At 41.7% G+C, this 21655-nt stretch overlaps 1 protein-coding gene and 1 non-coding gene across 2 annotated transcripts in view; one reads left to right on the forward strand and one right to left on the reverse strand.

Moving 5' to 3' along the window:
* Positions 1-21655, reverse strand: part of LOC126428050 (chaoptin) — a 251465-nt gene that overhangs the window by 16504 nt on the left and 213306 nt on the right. Inside the window, exon 17 of the mRNA XM_050089927.1 lies at positions 5029-5264. Coding sequence (XP_049945884.1) covers positions 5029-5264 — 236 coding nt within the window. The remainder of the gene's footprint in view (positions 1-5028; positions 5265-21655) is intronic.
* LOC126428556 (small nucleolar RNA snR44) lies at positions 4204-4335 on the forward strand. Its single transcript, XR_007576846.1, has one exon. It is a non-coding gene; the product is annotated as a small nucleolar RNA snR44 (small nucleolar RNA).

The following is a 21655-nucleotide window of genomic DNA, read 5'->3' on the forward strand; positions in this document are numbered from 1 at the left end:
CTTATGGGGGCAGTCTGGTTGGTGTCCAACCGCTGCCTGCGGCATCTCCCGACACGTCTTTAGTCTGCAATCTCATTGACTGGAGTAGAATTGTCTTCAGTGATGAGCCCCACCTCGAACTGAGCCCTGATGACCACCAAAGACATGTTCTGCAGACGACCTGGACAGTGATCGGATACCATCCTGTCGCCCACAATACGACCCGACAACCAAGAGTGATTGTCTGGCACAGCGGTGCGTCATCGACTTTTTACGCTCCACTTTGTTGCCAATCATGGCAAACCTTCCTGGCCTCACATTTCAGAAAGATAAAAAAAATGCCCGCAGACAGTGTGAGTTTCTACTGATTTTCTTCGTACTCGCATGCTTTGGAGCATTATGGGCAGGGCCACCAACCAGTTCGGCATTTTGACGACCTAACACACCAGTTGGAACGAATTTGTCACGATCTTCCACAGGAGTACATTCAAAAACTCTATCAATCAGTGAATGCCAAGCATATGTGCCAAAGGTAGACCATCCCATTAATGAGTTGCTCAATTTATGAAGTTCTTTCTTTAGAATCCAATTTTTTTCTTAGTTTCTAATCATTTGTTTGCTGTGCATGTACATCACATTCACCGGTTTCTGTCCTGTTCATACAATTCCTTCATGATGTGTCCTATAAGGGGAACGTCGCAACTCCTTTGAATTGCGGTGTTGGAGGAGTCTCCTTAGAGTTGCATGGACTTGAAAGAGAATTAGCAGGTCGGTATTACAGCAAATAAAACCAGATTGCTTTTGGAAGGTCCAATACCGAAACAAAAACTGACCTACTTTGGGTACATCAAGAAAAGACGCAATCGTTAGAAAAGACTTTAATGCTAGGGAAGATCGAAGGCACGAGCAGAACAGGGCGGCAAAAGATGAGACGGGTTTGCGGTATCACAAAAATAATGGATTCCAACTTGTCTTTGAGGGATTGTGGAGGATAGAAGAAATTGACATACTTTAGTTCGTGGGTTCATGGTGAGTCGGGATCAACTACAACTAAAGAGACAGACCGACAATAAACTATCACTAAAATTTTTAATGCTATTTATTCTGTTTCTATCAAAATTCAATCGAGTAAATTAATTAGAAACCTATTACTTAAGAAGCTGTTGCATCTTCAGTTCTATTATATAGTTGCTGTTAATCTTCTATTAGTAGCTTAATTTTTACCCGACTACAATGGAATTTTTTAGAGAAAGTATTTTTTTCTTCTAAAACTACTCTGTCCTGTTTGTTGTATGAGTATGTGCTGAAAAGTAATGCCTCCGAAGTTTTTTCCTGTTATCAATATCGGTTGAGGTGTTACGTATCATGCATATTACTCAGTCGACTTCCCCACTTCGCTGAAACAAGTTGCAAACTTCTGCCGCTAGACGGCTCCGATTTATAGCGTGGGAGATGGCGGTGTGTAACGTAACTATGTCGGTGCCTGAGGAAAAGCGCGCTCTAATAGAGTTTCTAACCGCAGAAAACGTTCTGCCTATTGAAATCCATAGAAGAACGGAAGCTGTGCACGGTGATGACTGTAATGACATCAGTAACGTGTGATGTTGGATTGTTCGTGCTCACAATGAAGGAAACGCGGACTACAATAGCTCAGTGTCATATCATTTAGATTGTGTACAGGCCACCATTGCACGACTGCGGTACAGAAAACCGTGTGAGCGGTGGCTGCTTGGAATGCTCACTCCGGACATGAACCAGAGGATTGGACATTTGTCAACTTATTTTGCGAATTGAGCGTGAGGTTGCTGGCTTCCTTAATAACATTCCGACAGGTGATGAAAGTTAGGTTCACCATTTTGGCCTCAAAAACAAGAGAGCAGCATTGGAGTTCTGTCACAGAGGATTACCGACGCTAGAGTAGCTCAAAACCATGCCATCAGCAGGTGAAGTATCGCTCACGGTGTTCTCGGATTCTCCGTGTGAGGTGCATTTGTAATTCGTCCCTAAAGGCAGCAACATAAACTCTGCAATGTACTGCGAGCCCTCAGAAAACTGAAAGCACGAATTCGAAGAGTTCGTCCACACGTGGAACATCGTCTCCTTCAGCACGACAACGCCACACCACATCGATGTCCCGAATTGGCCCCGTCCCATTCTAAAGTGTTTCCTAAATTTAAAGAACAACTTCCAGGACTTCATTTTGCTAGTACTGGATCGGTGCAAGCAGAGGTGAGGTTGTGCCTACGTCAACAAAGTCAAATATTGTACAGTGACGGTATCAGCAAATTGGTCTCTCGCTGGGAGAAATGTGTTCATCATCAGGGTGGCTATGTTGGGAAATAAATATGTACACATGAAGAATAAAAATGTAGAATAAGGTTTGTTTTATTTAAAAAGCTTTATGAGTTTTCGCATAAATTCGGAGGTATTACTTTCCAGCACGCCTTCATACATTGTTAGTTGTCACACAGCTTTATAAGAAATATTGCTATTTCCCAAGTAGTTGACAGAGCTTTTAAATCCCTGAAACCACATATTCAGATAGTTCGTAGCTATGTTTTTAATCTTTTGATTTAGTAGGAATCCCAAATGTCCTGCTTTGTGTTAGGCAAAAGCACGCAGAAAATCTTCCCACTAGAGGACATAATTCCATCCTATACCCTAGGAGGGCAAAGGCAACATAAAAATGATATTTACGTTTTACATTGTGACTGTGTAAATGACGGCTCACCAAAGACTGATTTTTATGATCAGCCACAAAATTCATTAACGAAGAAATGGATTGGGATGTTAGTGTAAGAATTAAAAGAGCCTTACATCGTTTCTGCAAGATGTACAGTTATCTAAGTTAGAAAATACTCTTACTGCTCGCATCTGTTGAACAAACACTTTACCTACTTCAAATGAAAATACGTGAACAAACTACCACTCTTGTCTTTTGGTCAACGCAACGACAGTTGCTTCAAAGAGCGGGTAATTTCCAAGGATGATTGCCTATCGAAGTCGCGGGGTCCAAACGATATATATCGAACGTTCGCTCGTAAATCGATCATGCAACTCTGGTGCGGCGTTACGAGTATGTTTACAGTGGTCACTACAGCAATGACAAAAGAAGAACGTTACAAAAATACTTGTAATTGCAAAGGAGACGACTTACCTTACTCGTCGTCGATGTTGTCGTCATGTTAAAGTCGATCACGGTCGTCTGAATGGATAATTTGGAAGAGTCGAACCGTGTATTCTTCCCGATACTCGTTCGTTTTCCGCACTGTCCGCAGAGAAATTGTAACGGTGTTTCAGCATCCAAACTGTTCTTACGAAGTTTCACCCACTTCGCACCACCACAGTCTACACAGTCCCTTCCTGCCTCGTCCGGCAGTACTTCATATTTGCGACAAAAAGTCCAACAATTTTCTACGCTGGATAAACGTGGAATTATATTTTTCCATTTGAGAGAATCCGCCGAAGAAACATCAAGAACACCAGGCATTCCACTTACTAACGACATAAATCGCCTGGGTTTCCCTAGCAAATCACAAATAATTCGCGGAAGTATGTAATTTAGAACTACTACGAGAACAATGGGAAACATATAAATATGACGATCACGAATAACTGATCTCAACGCCCGCCACCGGAATCGCATGATCGATTTACGATCGCACGTTCGATATATATCGTTTGACCCAGGGACTCCGATAGGCAATCATTCTTGGAAATTACCAAAGAGCGTAACACGCTGAATTGAGCTGAACTGAGTGTACGACCTTCAATATGTTTACATCTGAATTGAGTGTACGACCTTCAATGTGTTTATTTCTGTTGCTAACAGATCATTACTGTTGGTCTGAAAGAGCATAACCACTGAATTGACAAAAGTCATGGGACACCTCCCAAGGAGGTAGGATGAAGGCCTGGGAGAGGCCACACACCGACCCTTAGACTAAGTGATAAAATACCCCAGTATTGGTTAAAAACAGTCTTGGTTGCAATTTTAGTTTTTTATTTTTCAACGACGTGTTTCGCCTTATTTAGGCATCTTCAGGTTATCTTTTGTAGATGGACGCGAGAGGCACCAAATCCGCTCCTGTGAACGGGAACGCGTTATGCAGATCTTGGTGCCTCTCACGTCCATCTAGAAAAGATAACCTGAGGATGCATAAATAAGGCGAAACGCCAGAATGAGATTTTCACTCTGCAGCGGAGTGTACACTGATATGAAACTTCCTGGCAGATTAAAACTGTGTGCCGGACCGAGACTCGAACACGGACCCGGTTCGAGTCTCGGTCCGGCACACAGTTTTAATTGCCAGGAAGTTTCATATGAGCGCACACTCCACTGCAGAGTGAAAATCTCATTCCGGAAACATCCCCCAGGCTGTGGCTAAGCCATGTCTCCGCAGTATCCTTTCTTTCAGGAGTGCTAGTTCTGCAAGGTTCGCAGGAGAGCTTCTGTAAAGTTTGGAAGGTAGGAGACGAGGTACTGGCAGAAGTACAGCTGTGAGGACGGGGCGTGAGTGGTGCTTGGGTAGCTCAGTTGGTAGAGCACTTACCCGCGAAAGGCAAGGTCCCGAGTTCGAGTCTCGGTCCGGCACACACTTTTAATCTGCCAGGAAGTTTCAAGGCAAAATGCGTCGTTGAAAAATAAAAAAACTAAAATTGCAACCAAGACTGTTTTTAATCAATACTGTTAAGCACTGGTCTGCTGTATGCCACAAATGGATTGGAAGAATTTCTATAAAATACACCCTCTGGAATAAAACTTAAAACTAAATCAACCGTCGAAGCACTGTCAAGTAACACCAGAAATAGTGCCTCAGGGCGGCTGGATTGGGACAGTCCAACAAGACGTGGACTGCCGCCAAGCGTGAACTACAGCGACACGGAGTTGGTTCAAGAGGATATAAGAGCTGACCATGAGTCAGCCAAGTATGGCCGATACGGAGCCGGCAAACGGATGAAACTTAGGTGTGCAACTCTTAGTAGTCGTGTAGATGTATGGCATAAGTATGGGTGTTGGAAGAAGAATGACAGCAGTCGGCAGCTCACCCCAGCTGGCAGTTGCAGTCCCACAGGTTGTGAGCCAGCCGCAGGTCGTTGAGGAACATCTTGCGCGGCACGCCGGGGAACTCGGCGCGGTTCGGGTTGGAGAGCGAGCGCAGGGAGTTGTTGCGCACGTCCAGCGTCAGGTTGCGCACCCAGGTGGCGCGCTGGAACAGGGCCGCCTGCACCGCCGACACGCTCGTGTTGTGCAGGCCGAAGTGCAGCCGCGGGCTGCGCACACCCTGCGGAAAATACGCCGTGTCATACAACTCTTTGTATCAGGTAGTGCACTAGAGGTTGCCAACATATAGGGTATCGTATAAGTCACTAAACCCTAAACGTTCAGACGTGAGAGCATCAGATAGGTAACAAACGTTGCATATCGACAGAGTATAAACCAAAACTCCCTTGTAGTTTGTGCTATGTGCTGTCGTCCAGGAAAATGTGGTGTAAACTGTGGTGTCAGCGCCAGACACCACACCTGCGAGGTGGTAGCCTTTAAATCGGCCGCGGTCCGTTAGTATACGTCGGACTCGCGTGTCGCCACTATCAGTGAGTGCAGACCGAGCGCCGCTCACGGCAGGTCTAGTCTAGAGAGACTCCCTAGCACTCGCCCCAGTTGTACAGCCGACTTTGCTAGCGATGGTTCACTGTCTACATACGCTCTCATTTGCCGAGACGACAGTTTAGCATAGCCTTCAACTACGTCATTTGTTACGACGTAGCAAGGTGCCATATTCAGTTACTATTCTGAACAGATAATATTGTGAATCATGTACCGTCAAGAGCGACGTTCATCGTTAATGGATTAAAGTTAAGTATCAATTAATTCTAATTCCTTGTCATGTTCCAGACCTCACGTCAGTAGAGCCCTTCCCCCCTCACGCCAGCCTGCGTGAGCTAAAACGTGTGCATTTCGGCCCCCACAACATAAACGGTAAGCAACCGTGCAATATAATTCATTGTATCAGGTAGTATACTAAAGGTTGCCAAGACATAGGGTATCATATAAGTCACTAACACTTAAACGTTCAGGTATCAGAGTCAGATCGGTACCAAACGATGTCGGTGTGGCCGAGAGGTTCTAGGCGCTTCAGTCTGCAACCGCGCGACCGCTACGGTCGCAGGTTCGAATCCTGCCTCGGGCATGGATGTGTGTGTTGTCCTTAGGTTTAAGCAGTTCTAAGTTCTAGGGGAGTGATGACCTCAGATGTTAAGTCCCATAGTACTCAGAGCCATTTGAACCAAACGATGTACGAGGGTTGCCCAGAAAGTAATCCACCACATTTATTTTCTTCTTTATTGTACAAAATGAGAATTACACACACGAAAGATTGGTGTTTTATCTGCACACCCTATTTTTCCACATAATCTCCATCCCGTTCCATGGCCTTCCTCCGTACCAGTCCTTGTCCTCGTGGCAGAACCAGTGCTTCACTGTGTGAATCACCTCCACATCGTCCTCAAAATGTCTTCCACAAATAGCATCCTTTAACGGCCCAAACAAGTGAAGTGGAAGTCCGAGGGGGCTAGATCAGAGCCATAGTGTGGATGGAGTAACACTGTCCAACCCTGTTTTGCCAGGTGTTCAGCAGTCGTCAGACTTGTGTGAGGCCGCGCGTTATCGTGTTGCAGCAAAACACCTTCTGGGCTGCCATGGCACTGAAGTCGTCGGAAGAGCATCTTGAGTTTTGTTAATATGTTGTCATATGCTTCTGAATTAATGGTACCGCCTCTTGGCATCACGTCAATGAGAATCACACCTTGACAGTGCCAGAACACGCTGATCACGACCTTACCGGCGAAACCAGTTGCTTTGAATTTTTTCTTCTGTGGGGAGTAGGAATGATGACATTCCAACGACTCTCGTCTCGTTTCGGGCTTAAAACGGTGAACCCAGGTATCATCACCTGTCATCATAAACTGGGACAAGAAAGTTTCCTCCCCCCCCCCCCCCCCCCACCCCTCAGCTTCAAAACGTTGCAAGAAATCAAGACAAATGCACACACTTTTGAATATCCAAGACTGCGGATAATTGCACCCACAGTTCCTTTGCTGATTGACGGGTGCAGCGCCAACTGCCGACTCGTGATGTATGCGAATGACATCAGCTCGCTTCAACATGTCAGGTGTGACAGCCGTGGATGGTCTCCCCGACCGCTGCAAATCGTGGAGCTCCGCCTAACCGCCTTCTGATGACCTCACCCACCGCCCACAGTGACTAACTGTACTTCTGTTTACAGCAGATGCTCCATACACTTTGCACAAACGTTGGTGAATATTTCCCACTGTTTCTTTTTCTGCAGTGAGAAGTTCAGTGACGTACATCACCCACAGACACCATTTTGAAACTGTCCTGCAGCTACGCTATCTGTCGGAAGTGATGGAAACTTTGCGCGCTCACTCAGGAGATTTCAAATAATACATTCGTAACGTTTCGCATTCGTAGCGTTATTTTCGGCTGAGAAAAATATGCGGTGCATCACTTTTTCGGCAACCCTCGTATATCGACAGAGTATCAAGCAAAACCGTCGTATAGTTTGTGCTATGTGCTGTTGTCCAGAAGCACGTGGTGTAAATGGTAAGCAGCTGTGTAAAATAATTCACTGTATCAGGTAGTATACCAAAGGTCGCCAAGACATAGGGTATCGTATAGGTCACTAACACGCAAAGGTTCAAATGTCACAGTCAGATCGGTACGAAACGTTGTATATCGACAGAGCATCAACCAAAATTCCTGTACAGTTTGTGCTATGTGCTGTTGCGCAGCAGAACGTCGTGTAAACGGCAAGCAACGTGTTACACCTGGCTTACGGAGCACTGGAAAACCGTCACTGCGAGCGTCTGTCGCGTATAGCTCTCGTGGGAAAGTGAGTAGAGTTTTTGTACTGTAACATGTGTGAAACTATTACATGGGACAGCATGTTTCTGACATGTAAAAGGAGTGTTCGGAGTTTCTAGCGATGTTTGATTACCAGTCCGCTTTCGCTTCGTTTATTTGAAAGTGGGAAACGTATAGACTACATTTGTAATTTCACAGAATACAGATAAACAATCGGAACAGAAGAATAAACAAACAATTGCATCACACGTGTAGAAGTATTACTAGTACCAATAATAATTCATCATCTTCTTATGATTACCACACTTCTTACTATTATCACTATAAATATTCTTATAATTGTTATTATTATCACTACTAATATTTCCTCACGTGTAAAGCAATGGTACCTTTATTTTTTTATTCACGTTTATCCTGCGAAATTGCAAATTTACTCTATAGGTTTGCTACTTTCCAGATAAACGAAGCGAAAGGGGACTACCAGAACAAACATTGCTATAAACTCCGAAAAGTCCTTTTACATTTCAGGAACATTTTGCCTCGTGTAACAGTTCCACACGTACTACAGTACAGCAACCGACATGACCAGATCTCGACTTCGTGACCCTTTGTACGATAATCTAACGTTATGCAACCTACCCCACGAGGGTTCTGCACGACATCTATGCTTTTCCCGTGCTACTTTTAAAATAAAAACGAAATTAAGAAACAAAATTGATATCCTTCAAGTCCTTCAATCAAAAGGACAAACAAAAAAGAAGAAAATTGTTATTTTAAGAACTGCAGTCACTACTAACACAGTAAGAACAAGAATGGCAGAAGAAGCTAGGTCAGCCAGGCACCAAAGCTCAAGAAAATGTGGAACGGATATCCTATTAGCAGAAAAATTGTGTGAAACTTGTGTGAGAGCTAAGCAAACGACAAAGTCATTTTCCGCTGTGAGAATAGGAAGAGCAAGATACCTGAAATAATACACACTAATCTCTATGGAAAGATAGAGACACCAATATTTAATGGACATGACAATATTAGATGATATCACTCATTTTTTGTGTGAGCTGTCTGTTAAGACACAACTCAGATGCTGCAAGATTCTTAAGAAAATATACATTAGAAAGTGAAAATCAGTTCAATCTGAAAGTATCAAAAATAAGGTGTGATAAAGATGGCAAGTACACCAGCCATGAGTGTAAGAATATTGGTGAAGTTAACGTCCTGATCCGAAGGACAGATCACCATCGATAGCGTCACACGCCCACACTTGACAAAACACTACAGAGAAGTTCGGAATTGAATCCAGGACATTGGCACAAGGACTGGTGGCCAGGATCTTTGTACCCCTACCTCTCTTCCGCTTTACCACAAAGTCAAAGAGGAAGTTGCCAACAGTGCGTCTTCCTTTAATCTGACTTGACAGGGGTTTCAAACACACGAGCAGTATTCAAGAATGGACCACACTAGCGTTCTACAAGACGTCGGCTTTACAGATCAGCTACACTTTCCCAAAAATCCCCCAATAAAAGGAATTGGCTGTTTGTCCATAAATGGTTTTCTTCGAGATAATTCATAATGTTCGAACACATTGTATGTTCCAAAATCCTACTACAAATCTCTGTTAGTGATATGGGTCTGTAACTTAACGGATTAACCATGTTTCCCTTCTTGGGTGTTGGTGTGACTTGTGCAGCATTCCAGTCTTTGGGTACGGATCTTTCTACGAGCTAGTGGTTGTACTGATTGCTAAGTATGAAGCAATTGTATCAGTGTACTCTGGAAGGAACGTGACTGGTGTACAATGTGGACCAGAGATCCTGCCTTTACTGTTTTAAGCCTTTTCATAACATCAAGGATATCTGAATCTGAATTATTCATGTTGACACTTGTTCTTGGTTCGAATTCTGAAATATTTACTTCATTTTCTTCACTGGAATTTCATAAAACGGTCACAGCTTCACTGTAATCGTGCAGTGAAGGTACTCACTGCGTCTTGCCGCTACTGTACTTTACTTACGACCAGAATATCTTCGGCTTTTTTAACAGGTTTCGAGACAGAGTTTCATTGTGAAAACTATTAAAAGCATCTCGCACTGAAGTTCGCTCCAAATTTTGAGCTTCTGTAAAACTTTGTGACTTCTGTAAAACTTACACCAACCTCCAGATGTCAGTCATTCGGATCGGGACCAAACATTGTATATCGAAACAGCATCAACCAAAACATCGATATTGTTTGTGCTGTGTACTGTCGTCCAGAAGCATGTGCCTAAACGTTTAGTAGTATGTAACAGTGACTAACAAAGGTTGAGGCCATGAGGGTTACGGGAACGTAGGATGTATTGCAGGGAATGTTCCCACCTGTGCAATTCAGAAAAGCTGGTTCCCACCAACTCCAGCTTTTCTGAATTGCACAGGTGGGAACTTTCCCTGCAATACATCCTACGTTCCCATAACCCTCCTGGCCTCAACCTTCGTTAGTCACTGTCCTCACCCATCCAGCCACCTCCCTGTTCCCATTCCAGCACTACACAGTCGTCATTTCACCACCACACCCACTCTTTTAATTTCTTTTATTTCTCTCCTTTCCGCTACTTACACCCTCCCCCCTCCGCACCTTCTCTCCTGCCCTCTGTCTAAACTGCAACACTTGAATGTCCACCACTCCCACCATACTATCCCCACCCAGTTCACCCTGATGCTGCTTTGTGTGGTCTCAGCTCTCTGAGACTGCAGATGTGTGTGTGCAAGTTGCATTTATGTGTGTGTGTGTGTGTGTGTGTGTGTGTGTGTGTGTGTGTGTGTGTGTGTATGCGTGCATGTGTGTGTGTATGTGTGTCTACTGCTGTCAAAGGCCTTAATGGCCGAAAGCTTTAATTGTGTGAATCTTTTTGTTGTGCATATCTTGACTCAGCATCTCCACTATATGGTGAGTAGCAACTTTCCTTCACTGGTATTGTCACATTCAAACCTTGCAATTAGATTTTCAATATTCTCTTCACTACTGAGTGTGGAGTCCCATCCTGAGAAAAATGTGTGAATTCATCTGACAAAATAGACAATATCTTGGACACAATTATAGTATCTGCCATTTTTTCTGAGTGGAGATGATTCAGTTTGAAGTGCAGTGTTATGTGCCATGTAATGCTATGCAGAAGTGATAACTATTTTAATGATAATCCTTGGTACAGTCACTGACTTAAGTTCCCTCTTTGTTTTTATGTATGTTTTATTCTATTGTTGAATGTACTATTAACAGAGTCATATGAGTTACACTTTAGTTTTTATGTAGCATTAAAGCTAATTACCTTGCCCTGCAACTAGTGACACTGACATGATATCTAATGGTCACTGATGTGAAATTCAGTGGTCAATAATGCTTTGTATCATGCCATATCACTCTAAATGTGAACATCTGAATCAATTGCATTGTGCGTCTTCCACATCCCAGTTCTCTGTCAGACCTGCCACCAACTGTAGATGCATCTACTGGTGCAGTAATCAAACATGTGGCAATAAAGCCACCACTGTTTTGGCAACAGAATCCCATGTTGCAGCTTGGGCAACTAGAAAGTCAGTTTGTGCTAGCACATGTAACTGCAGACACCATGGTATATGTTACATAGTTGTTGCTCTCAATGAAAATATGGCAAGACATTCTGGTGTCACCACAAAGCACTGATCATTACTTAGCCAGCAAGAATGCTGTAATTACATGTCTCTCACAATATGAGGTGAAAAAATTGGAGAAACTACTCCACACTGAAGAGCTAGGCGGTCACACCCCCTTGCAGCAACTACGCCAACTGTGTACATTAATGAGAAATGCAGTCAAGAAACATTATGTGGAATATTTGGTTATCACCCTGGCAACCAATATGCAGAAGATATTGACAATGCGTGTCAGCAATCTAGGTGCACTTGTTCGAACTACAGATTACATATCAGAAATGTATCTGTCTGCTTGTGTCACAACAGTTTGCCCACAGCCTCAGGCAGATAACACCCTCACTATAGATGCAGACTACCAGTCACCAGTCTCATCACCACCACTGACTGCGAAAGTGCAGCTGTTCACCTTCACCTTCATCAGCAAGAGTTTGCTAGATCACCAATGGTATGGTTATTAGGTGTGGAAGTGTAGCTCACTGTGCAAGCATGGGAAACTCAGCAGGAAGTCAGTGATGATGGCTACTGGCTCTCCAGATGGCAGCTGTAAACTGTTTGTAATGGAACATGGCACAAAGTTACAGCTTTTGTAGACAGGGGTGCTGACATATAAATCCATCGATCTGCCCATCTGCCGTGTCGCAACTGTGATGACTGATATCTTTTCACCTCCAATGGTTCTACAGCCACAACATATGGTTGTGACACATTAGTGTTGAACTTAAACTTACGGCGTCAATTTGAATGGCATTTCATCATAATGGACATGATATATGCCATACTCAGAGTGGATCTATTATCATTTTATGGACTCCTGCCTGACCTCCAACACATTCTTTACACTACTACCAATCTAGCAAGCCAAGGTAGAGTGTGTGGTGTGGAAGACACCGCAATATGGATGAATACTGGTTATTGTCCATTCACTGAATTCATCAGACAGTTGATGAAGAACACATGTCAGACTCCCATTTCCACTTGCACTTGCACTTGTGCAGCACTTGATGGAGCACTATAGTTTGACTACACCTGGCTCACCACTTCTTGCTTGACCAAGCCACTTCACAACCCAGAAACTGAAGATAGTTAAGCAGGAACTCTCATCAGTGCTTGCACAAGGAATCTTCTGTCCATCAAGCAGTAGTTGGTCACCATCCTTACATGTAGTTCCAAAAATTAATAATGGATGGTGTCCATGTGGTGATTATAGACAGGTTGACGCCTGAACCATTCCAGATATCCATCCAGTACCGCATATGGAATATTTTACGTTCAGCATCCACAGTAAGCACAACTTTTCTACATTGGATTTAGTCTATGCATTCTACCAGATACCTGTGGCACCGGATGACATTGCTAAGACTACCATCTGCACTCTGTTCAGACTATTTGAATTTACCTGAATGCCTTTTGGACTTTTTAATGCCGCCCAAACACTTCAGTGGTTCGTGGATGATGTCACATGTGACAGACTTTTGATATATGTATATCAACAATGTCCTGGTCATGTCAAACTTGAAAACCAAACACCTGTCACACTTATGACATATCTTTACTTGCTTAAATGCACAGGGATTGCTCATCAACCCCTCAAAGTACACCTTCCGAGCAGCTGAAGTAGAGTTTCTACCCTATACTATCAATGCACAAGTCATATGCCCACTGCAAGAGAAAGTAGAAGCTATACTTAATTTTCCACAGCCTGCAACAGTTAAAGAACTATGACAATTACTTGGTGCAACAAATTTTTACTATCAGTCTGTTCACAACTGTGCCCTCCTAGCTGCATCAATGAAACAGTTCTTGCATGGTTCACCAAAGCCAAACGACAACCTCCAGTGGAATAGTGAGACCAAGTTGGCATTTACCAAGCTGAAGACTCTCATCGCAGAAGTTACACTTTTAGTGCACCCATTTCCACATGCACCTCTCACCCTGAAAGTCAACTGCCTGCAACTGCAATTGGTGCTGCACTGCAACAGCAAATAGATGAGCACTGGCAATCCTTAACCTTTCTCAGAAAAAAATTTATCACTATCTCAACAAATATGGTCCACCTATGATTGGGAACTGAATGGTGCCTATGCTGCTATCAATGGTATGCATAACAGTACCAACACAGAATAACTAGTTTTATCATGTGAGATAGGTTAATTTAAAAAATTTGCCAGGTGTGAACAGCTCTCGTGAACTGAGAGCTCTGTGCCAACTTAGTTATGCACACAGACAGTTGATCCAACTGGGGAATCAAGAACTCCTATGATTTTTGCCTGTTATTGACACTGATACTGCCAAAATATCGGTTTTGGGAATTCCAAGACTTTTGAGGATGTTTTAAGTCAAATAATAAATGACAGAAGAAATATTACTTTATGTGATTATAATTAAAATTAACAAGTTTCTTATTTTTTTTTCCTTTACTTGTACTACGAATTTTTGCTTATTACTAGATTTCATGATTCTACATCAGCAGGAAGCACCCTATTGCTTTAATGACCTAGATTGTGTCTCTTAGAAGCTTTCATTTACTGCACCACCAAGGACTACAGACAATCATGTGTGACATAAATTTCTACTTAAAACAGCCACATGGGGCAGCCGTGCTGTCTAACATGTCTTGTTGTGGTTTGCGAAGCTACCCCATAGGAGGTTCGAGTCCTCCCTCGAGCATGGGTGTGTGTGTGTTGTCCTTAGCATAAGTTAGTTTAAATTAGATTAAGTAGTGCTTAAGCCTAGGGACCGATGACATCAGCAGTTTGGTCCCATAGTCCTTACCACAAAAATTTCTACTTAAAACGTCTTTCTCAGATGGACCAACTACATTAATGAACATGTGCCAATTTCACTTCCTTATTAATTGATCTTTTCTTTGCAGCTAGTACTCTTTCATCTGTTCACTATGTTTTTTTCTTCCTCTCTTCTGGCCACTGCAGACCAGTGTTTTCATTTATTATACTCTGTAATCTTTACATATTCAATACTTTTTTTTTTTTTTAGATAGACATGTCTCTGTCAACATCTGTCTCAATAGCTGTGCAGTCAGTGCAGCTGACTGCCACACAGAGGATCCAGGTTCAATTCGCAATACTGCCAGGGGTTTTTCCTTAGTGGGAGAACAGGTCACACTCAGCCTCATGATGCCTAGTTAGCAGCTGCTCTACGAAGTGGAAGAGGCTCCAGTCCACAAAAACTGATAACACCTGGGATAGTAGTGTGCTGACTCCACACGCCTCCATACCACATCTGATGATGCCACTGGCAGACGATGACAACAGCATTGATGGTCCTGAAGACAGAGTTTGCATTTTACTAATCTGTCAGTTGCTGCTTCACCTTTTATTTTATTTCTTTTGCAATTACTTTTCTGCTTATGGACCCAACTTCTTGTTGAATTTTTATACCACCAATATTTCAAGATTTTTTGGTTAATCTAATGCCCAAAAAATACTGGTCTACTAATAAATTTTATTAAAATAACTCACTAACGAAGCTAGTCTCACATGTTATGGAATCAAGGAGTCCAATCATACACAGGCCATTGGAATAAAGTTCACATACTGCATTGGAGAGACATAACTTTTTGTAAAAGTGTGGTCAACAGTGGTTGAAATGGGCCCACTGTGTTTGTAAATGATATTACAAAAAATTATGTTTAGCAGCCTCATGGAAGAAAAGCTGCGAGTTCTATTGGAATATGTTGGTTCTTTTGTTTACGGGACTGAAAATATTCTTTCAAAATGACAGGAACTGTATGTAGTTGACTCAAATGTAACATACTATATCCCAGTTAATACACGAGTTGCGTATTCACTGTGCTCTACCAACTGAGCTACCGAAGCACGACTCACGCCCGGGACTCACAGCTTTACTTCTGCCAGTACCTCGTCTTCTACCTTCCAAACTTTGGAGGTGCTGGCAGAAGTAAAGCTGTGAGTACCGGGCGTGAGTCGTGCTTCGGTAGCTCAGTTGGTAGAGCACTTGCCCGCGAAAGGCAAAAGGTCCCGAGTTCGAGTCTCGGTCGGGCACACAGTTTTAATCTGCCAGGAAGTTTCATATCAGTGCACACTCCGCTGCAGAGTGAAAATCTCATTCTGGAAACATCCCCCAGGCTGTGGCTAAGCCATGTCTCCACAATATCCTTTCTTTCAGGAGTGCTAGTTCTGCAAGGTTCGCAGGAGAGCTTCTGTAAAGTTTGGAAGGTAGGAGACGAGGTACTGGCAGAAGTAAAGCTGTGAGTACCGGGCGTGAGTCGTGCTTTGGTAGCTCAGTTGGTAGAGCACTTGCCCGTGAAAGGCAAAAGGTCCCAAGTTTGAGTCTCGGTCAGGCACACAGTTTTAATCTGCCAGGAAGTTTTTTTACATTTACTTAATTAAAATTGTGTGTATGCTTTGTTTTAATTCACTGTTTTAAGAAGTACCTGTGCATTCTCGGGCATTTCTCAGCACCGTACTTTGAGTGTACCACCCAGATAGCTGTAGCTCTGCACCACCACAAATTAATACATGTTTGAATAAACATTTTAACTGGAAACAACTGGAAACTGTCCAGTCTTAAGTTCAAAGAAATATTAACTTTTTTTCTGAAACATGTCTTCCAAGCAGTGATGTATGCTGACAATATTACATTTATCTCTCCCCATAAAGACAGAAATATTATGGAGCAATTGAACTCACTTATGATTGTCTAATGTAACTTCTCAGTTTGTTTCAGGCAAATGAATTAATATTAAGCAACAGCAAAATTAGGAGGGCAATATCCTCTCTAAAAGTTGCAACTAACAACTGTCATGGTAAAGACCCTGTCAAATTATTGGGTGTCTGGCTCAACATAAAACTGAACTGCAATGCTGACACAGACAACTTATGCAAAACTATCCTGTGTTTGTACCTCAAAGGAAATTAAAACCTGTCATAGTGGAAAACAACTATGTCTTGTGTACTGTGCCTTTTTCCGCAGACACCTCAACTATAGTATAATAATATGTACTAATGTTGCTACAGTCAATGGAGTTTTAATTTGGCAGAAAAGAACAATCCAGTGCACATATTGTCCAAGAATGAACACTCCTCATGAAGTGTACTTCACAAAAAATCTCAGGCTGTAGATGCTTAACACCTTTATGTACACTTCGATCAGTTGGGATGAATATGAAACAAAATCATACATCAACTTTTGTAGAACTAGGGACAGAAACTCTTTCAGTATTCCCTGGGATATACTAACAAACACAAAAAACTCTTGCATGTAGGATAATCTCTTATTAACCAGTCATCAAGTTGAATTAAACAGTTGGAAATTAAGGGTTTCAGAGGGGCAATATCCTCTTGGTTGAAAGAAAAAGCTTCCTGTATTGTTAATGAATTTGTAAATAATAATGTAAGTGAACTATTAACCTGCCCAGATAGCCACATGCATTAAACTACCCAGTTCTGGCCCCATATCAAATCAGCCCAACACATTAACAATGGGGGCCAGTGTGTTGGCATGCACAGATGTAGTTATTTGGCAGTTTCTCTCATCCACCTATGTGGATATTGAAGTGGTACTCATGTCCCACCTCAGTTACATGATACACAAACATTTATATATATTTAAAAAAAACTATTTCAGGCTTGAACATGGTATTCACACTAGAAGCGGACAGATGGGGTAGGCAAAGTCCATTCCAGGGGGAGTGGTGACATCATGAAGGGCATCTGGCCATCAAATTATCACTAACAATGCCCAAACCCATATAACAGTGCTGATCCCATAAAGATATGGAGTCCTGCTGTGGGCGTAGTAATTTGTGTTTGGGTGTCTATGTGATTGTATATGTGAATGTGTGTACTACTGCTATAAAAAGAACTAATGCTCAAAATATAGTGTGAATACTGCTTTCTGTTATGTGTTACTGTGCTCCATGCATCGATATGCTATAGGTGAGTGGTTGCCTTCACTAATTTTAGCCAATACAGCACATGTTTAACTGAGAAAGTCTTGCCCTGTACAAGTATGTAACTATAAAATTATGTACTGGCAAAGAACACCTGTATTTAAAAAGATATGGTACAATATATTACATGTATATGACAATGGATGATTTCTTGGAGAGCTTAAAAACTGCCTGCAGATTCAAAAAATAAAATAAATTACACTAAAAATACTCATAGTGTGTGTGTGTGTGTGTGTGTGTGTGTGTGTGTGTGTGTGTGTGTGCGTGTGTGTGTGTGAATGGCAAGGAAATGTTTGTGGGGAGAAAGTCAGTATGAGAAAAAGAAGAAAAGAATGTCAGTAAACGGATTACGGACTTGTGAACTAATCTGTTAGGAAGCCATAGCAGGCAGAAGCAGGCCTGAGTGCCTAAGTATGTTAACTTCAGTGCCTGAGTGGATAAGAAGTAAAGTGGCTTAGCTCTGACTTTGTCTATGTGTACAGGGAGCAACTGTGTGCCAAATCAAGTGTTACAATGTACCCATTTTTCAGAATTGGCTCAGTCCTTGGTAGGGTGAGTCACTTTGAAAACACCATCAACTGGTCCACTGTCTCAATACATGCACGTCAAATAACAGTCTCCTGTTATTGTTTTATTAGGTATGACTGAATACGTCTGCTGTCATCTTCAAAATTCTCGACAATTATTTTAAATTTACATTAATGCAAATGCTGTTCTTACAGTCACACATTTTAAAGGAGCGGTGGAAACTTGGGATATAGAGGGGTGTAGAATACCAAATACACAATCAATACATAGAGTAACAACACTTTATAGAAGACAATGTACACACGACATCCACACTCCAGACGTAAACAGAGCACAATTCTTACTAAAGAGACAGAGAGAGAGAGAGAGAGAGAGAGAGAGAGAGAGAGAGAGAGAGAGAGAGAGTCTACAAAGTCACACTTGTTATTGTTGTTGTGGTTGGTAGCTGCCAAGAATAATGTCTCACTTAGCCTAATGAAGTAGTTTAACACAGTGAGAAGGAGCCACTAAGTATGACTGGGCAGACAGCATATTTTCGGGTGTGCTGCTGGCTTGATAATTCCAATTTGCTGTGCAATATTTTAACAACTCAGGCACTTGTTTTCAGAAGGAATTCTAAGCAGAGGTTTTTGCATGTGCTCACTATCTGGACTCCAAACAGACAGTGTTAAGCAAATATATTTTGACTTACACCCACTTCAATGGACATCTGCTTTTAAGTGCTTGTGTTCTTTTTAACACACATCCTTTCAGGGCTCTTGACTTTAGCATCAGTGACCATTTACAAAGGTTCTAGCATATGGAATATGTTTTCATATGTGTGACTGGCTCACAGACATCTTGCGTTATATAAGAGGTAATCAAAAAGTTCCAGTTTGAGGGTGTAGCTGAAGTGTTTACGCAGTGTAGTACTATTGTGGTGCAGGCATATAACTGACAACATGTAGGTAAGGGGTTAATGTGACATTTATGTCTTTATGACATTCGTGTGATAAATGCAGAAATGTGAGCTTTGGTGACATCATTACCATATGTGTCCAAACAGAACCAACGTGCTGTTATTCCTTTCTTGACTACTGAAGGACAAACACTGGTATACATTTAAGAATGTAAATGGGGGCAGCACTTAAGTTGAAAACCACTGTTATGTTGTGGTGTGCAACTTCCTTACTAGTTGTGATTTGACGCAAGACACTGCTTGATCTGGAAGGGTAGCTTCATCCATTATGCCAACTTGAGTGGGAGACAGTTGAGCACCTGCCCTATAGTCCTGATCTCCCACCATGTGATTATTATACCTTCAGCCCCTTAACAAAGGCCTTAAGGGGTTGACGATGCCTGTCAGACGAGGATGAGCAGCAGGCAGTTACAGACTTCTTCACTCAGCAGGACACGGTGTTTTACCAAATCTTCAGTCTAGTACACCAGTGGGATGATTGCCCCTGTGTTTGTGGTGATTTTGCCTTACTGGCATACTGGATCTGGACTGTACAGCCTTCAGACAGAAACTTTTTGATTGCCCCTTTTGACCCAAGTAAGTTGTCCTAGATAGTGACTGTTCATCGGAGACAAAATTAATGTCACAAGTGCCATAGGAAATTGTAACAAAACTGGTACAAATCCTCTGTACATAAATTGTCTGTCAGGTATGGTGGGTAGCAATCTAAGACTATACACTGGTGATGTTGTAGTGATGGGACAGTGTCATATTTGAGTGACAATGAGGGAATTCCCTATTTCTTGGATTATGTTAGAAGGAAGCATATTGGATGCCTTACTACCAGGATATATAACTACATTCTGAAATCTGGACAAGGAGGCAAAATCTACATGAAACTTATTTCTATGTCCTGTGTAACAAAAGAAACCAAATATCTACTCCTTAATGGTTATTTTGCTGATAATAAAAATCAATTTCAGCCGACCTGTTATACACACTGCCACAGTAATTGTAATCTTCAAATTCTTACCCTCACTTCCAAAACCATTTACTCCTTGATGACTTCTTTATAGTGTTGCAGAAACCAGTTTTACCTGAGCTGATGTGCAGAGATGCAATATGAGAGGGAAAAAATTATTTTAATGTAGACTTTTCTTCCTTGTCTAGAGTTCAGAATAAGGTTATGGTACTCTGCTGGTAAGATATTCAACAAGCTCTCATGTTAAGTAAAGCAAGAAATTGGGACTCCCTACCTATTCAAAAAAAATTAAAAATTTAGCCGCTCTTCCTGCATATTACCTGAACATTTAGGTCCAGGGATTGAAAAATTCTGTTGCCTACACGGCAAGCAGGAGCCTTTGTTATAAAGTTATGAGCTGACAAACACTGCATTGCCTGGGCATTTGTATTGATAATTTTCTATTAGAAACAAAAACAAAAAATAAACTCTGACATGCAACATCAAAAAAATATCATTTTCATGTATTTGTGAAAATATCTTTCAAACTATAAAGCAGTTGTACAAATAAATATGCAGAATGTACAAATGTATAAATACAGTATCCAAATTAAGAAACATAGTATTCAAAAGACAAATTCTCTGTAAATTTTATTTAACTCCGTGCTTGATTATATGCACTATATCTAGTTACATGTTCAACCAGCTGAGCGCAGCTGCTTTGCGAGTCCACAACACGATTATGTAAATGTCTCTATGGTAACACTTTTCCATAGCTCTGTAGATGGGTATTGTTTTCGCCTAAAGCCATTTGTGCTTCACAGTTGAAACATGTCAAAAGTGCTGCCAGGTGCCAGGGCTTTATTTAAGTTGATTCAACTGTCCGAGTGTTTTAGTAGTAAAGAATAAATGTATTAAAACTTCATGCATGATGCAGTATTTTTTTAACACATCTCAGTGCTCATGACATCATATCTCTTGAACTGTGTGTTGTACAAAGGCAATAACAGTACAAATGGCATTGTTTGGACACATTTGGTAATGATGTCACCAAAGCTGTATGTACATTCAGTAATGTATGTGGATATTGTCTGTGAAATATGTTGTGTATACAATAGCAAAGAAGTAATAAATTTAAATGTCATGTATGATGTGGCAGTTTTCCAGGCATCTCAGTGTTTATGATGTCTTATCTCTTTATCTATGGTCAGTGGGTGATTCTTACTTCCACGGCCATTGTTACCTGACAGCAAGGGATATGTGTTCCAAGTTTGGTTGAAATCGGTTCAGTTGTTTAGAAGAAGTGGAACATACTCGCATCCATTTTATAATATGTATGGTTGGATATTTCAAGTAATTGTGTACCATAAACAAAACTCAGAATGTACAGTTGTAAAATAACATTCTTAGAAAAATACCATTATGAGCAGGTAAATATTAAGCTACTAATAGCACATGAACAAGAGATTTGTCATAAAACTGAGGAGTCAGCAAGTTTATTAGAGTAGGAGCTTCCTTACCAGTTTACTTGGTTAAATTTACAAGGCACAGGCATAAGAATAGCACTAAGCTGTATAGCAATAATTTATTGTTAGTACAGCATACTGATTAAATTCCTATGATGCCTTTATCTCATCATTATGTATGCCTTGGCTCACTCCACATTCCTGAATTTTCCCCTTCTTGATGGGATCTACTAAATGTGATGAATGAATGAATGAATGAATGAATGGATTACACTGGTGCACAGCTCCTGGTTTCCATACTGGG

The sequence above is a fragment of the Schistocerca serialis genome, chromosome 12, assembly GCF_023864345.2.
Source record: "Schistocerca serialis cubense isolate TAMUIC-IGC-003099 chromosome 12, iqSchSeri2.2, whole genome shotgun sequence".
NCBI lineage: Eukaryota > Metazoa > Arthropoda > Insecta > Orthoptera > Acrididae > Schistocerca > Schistocerca serialis.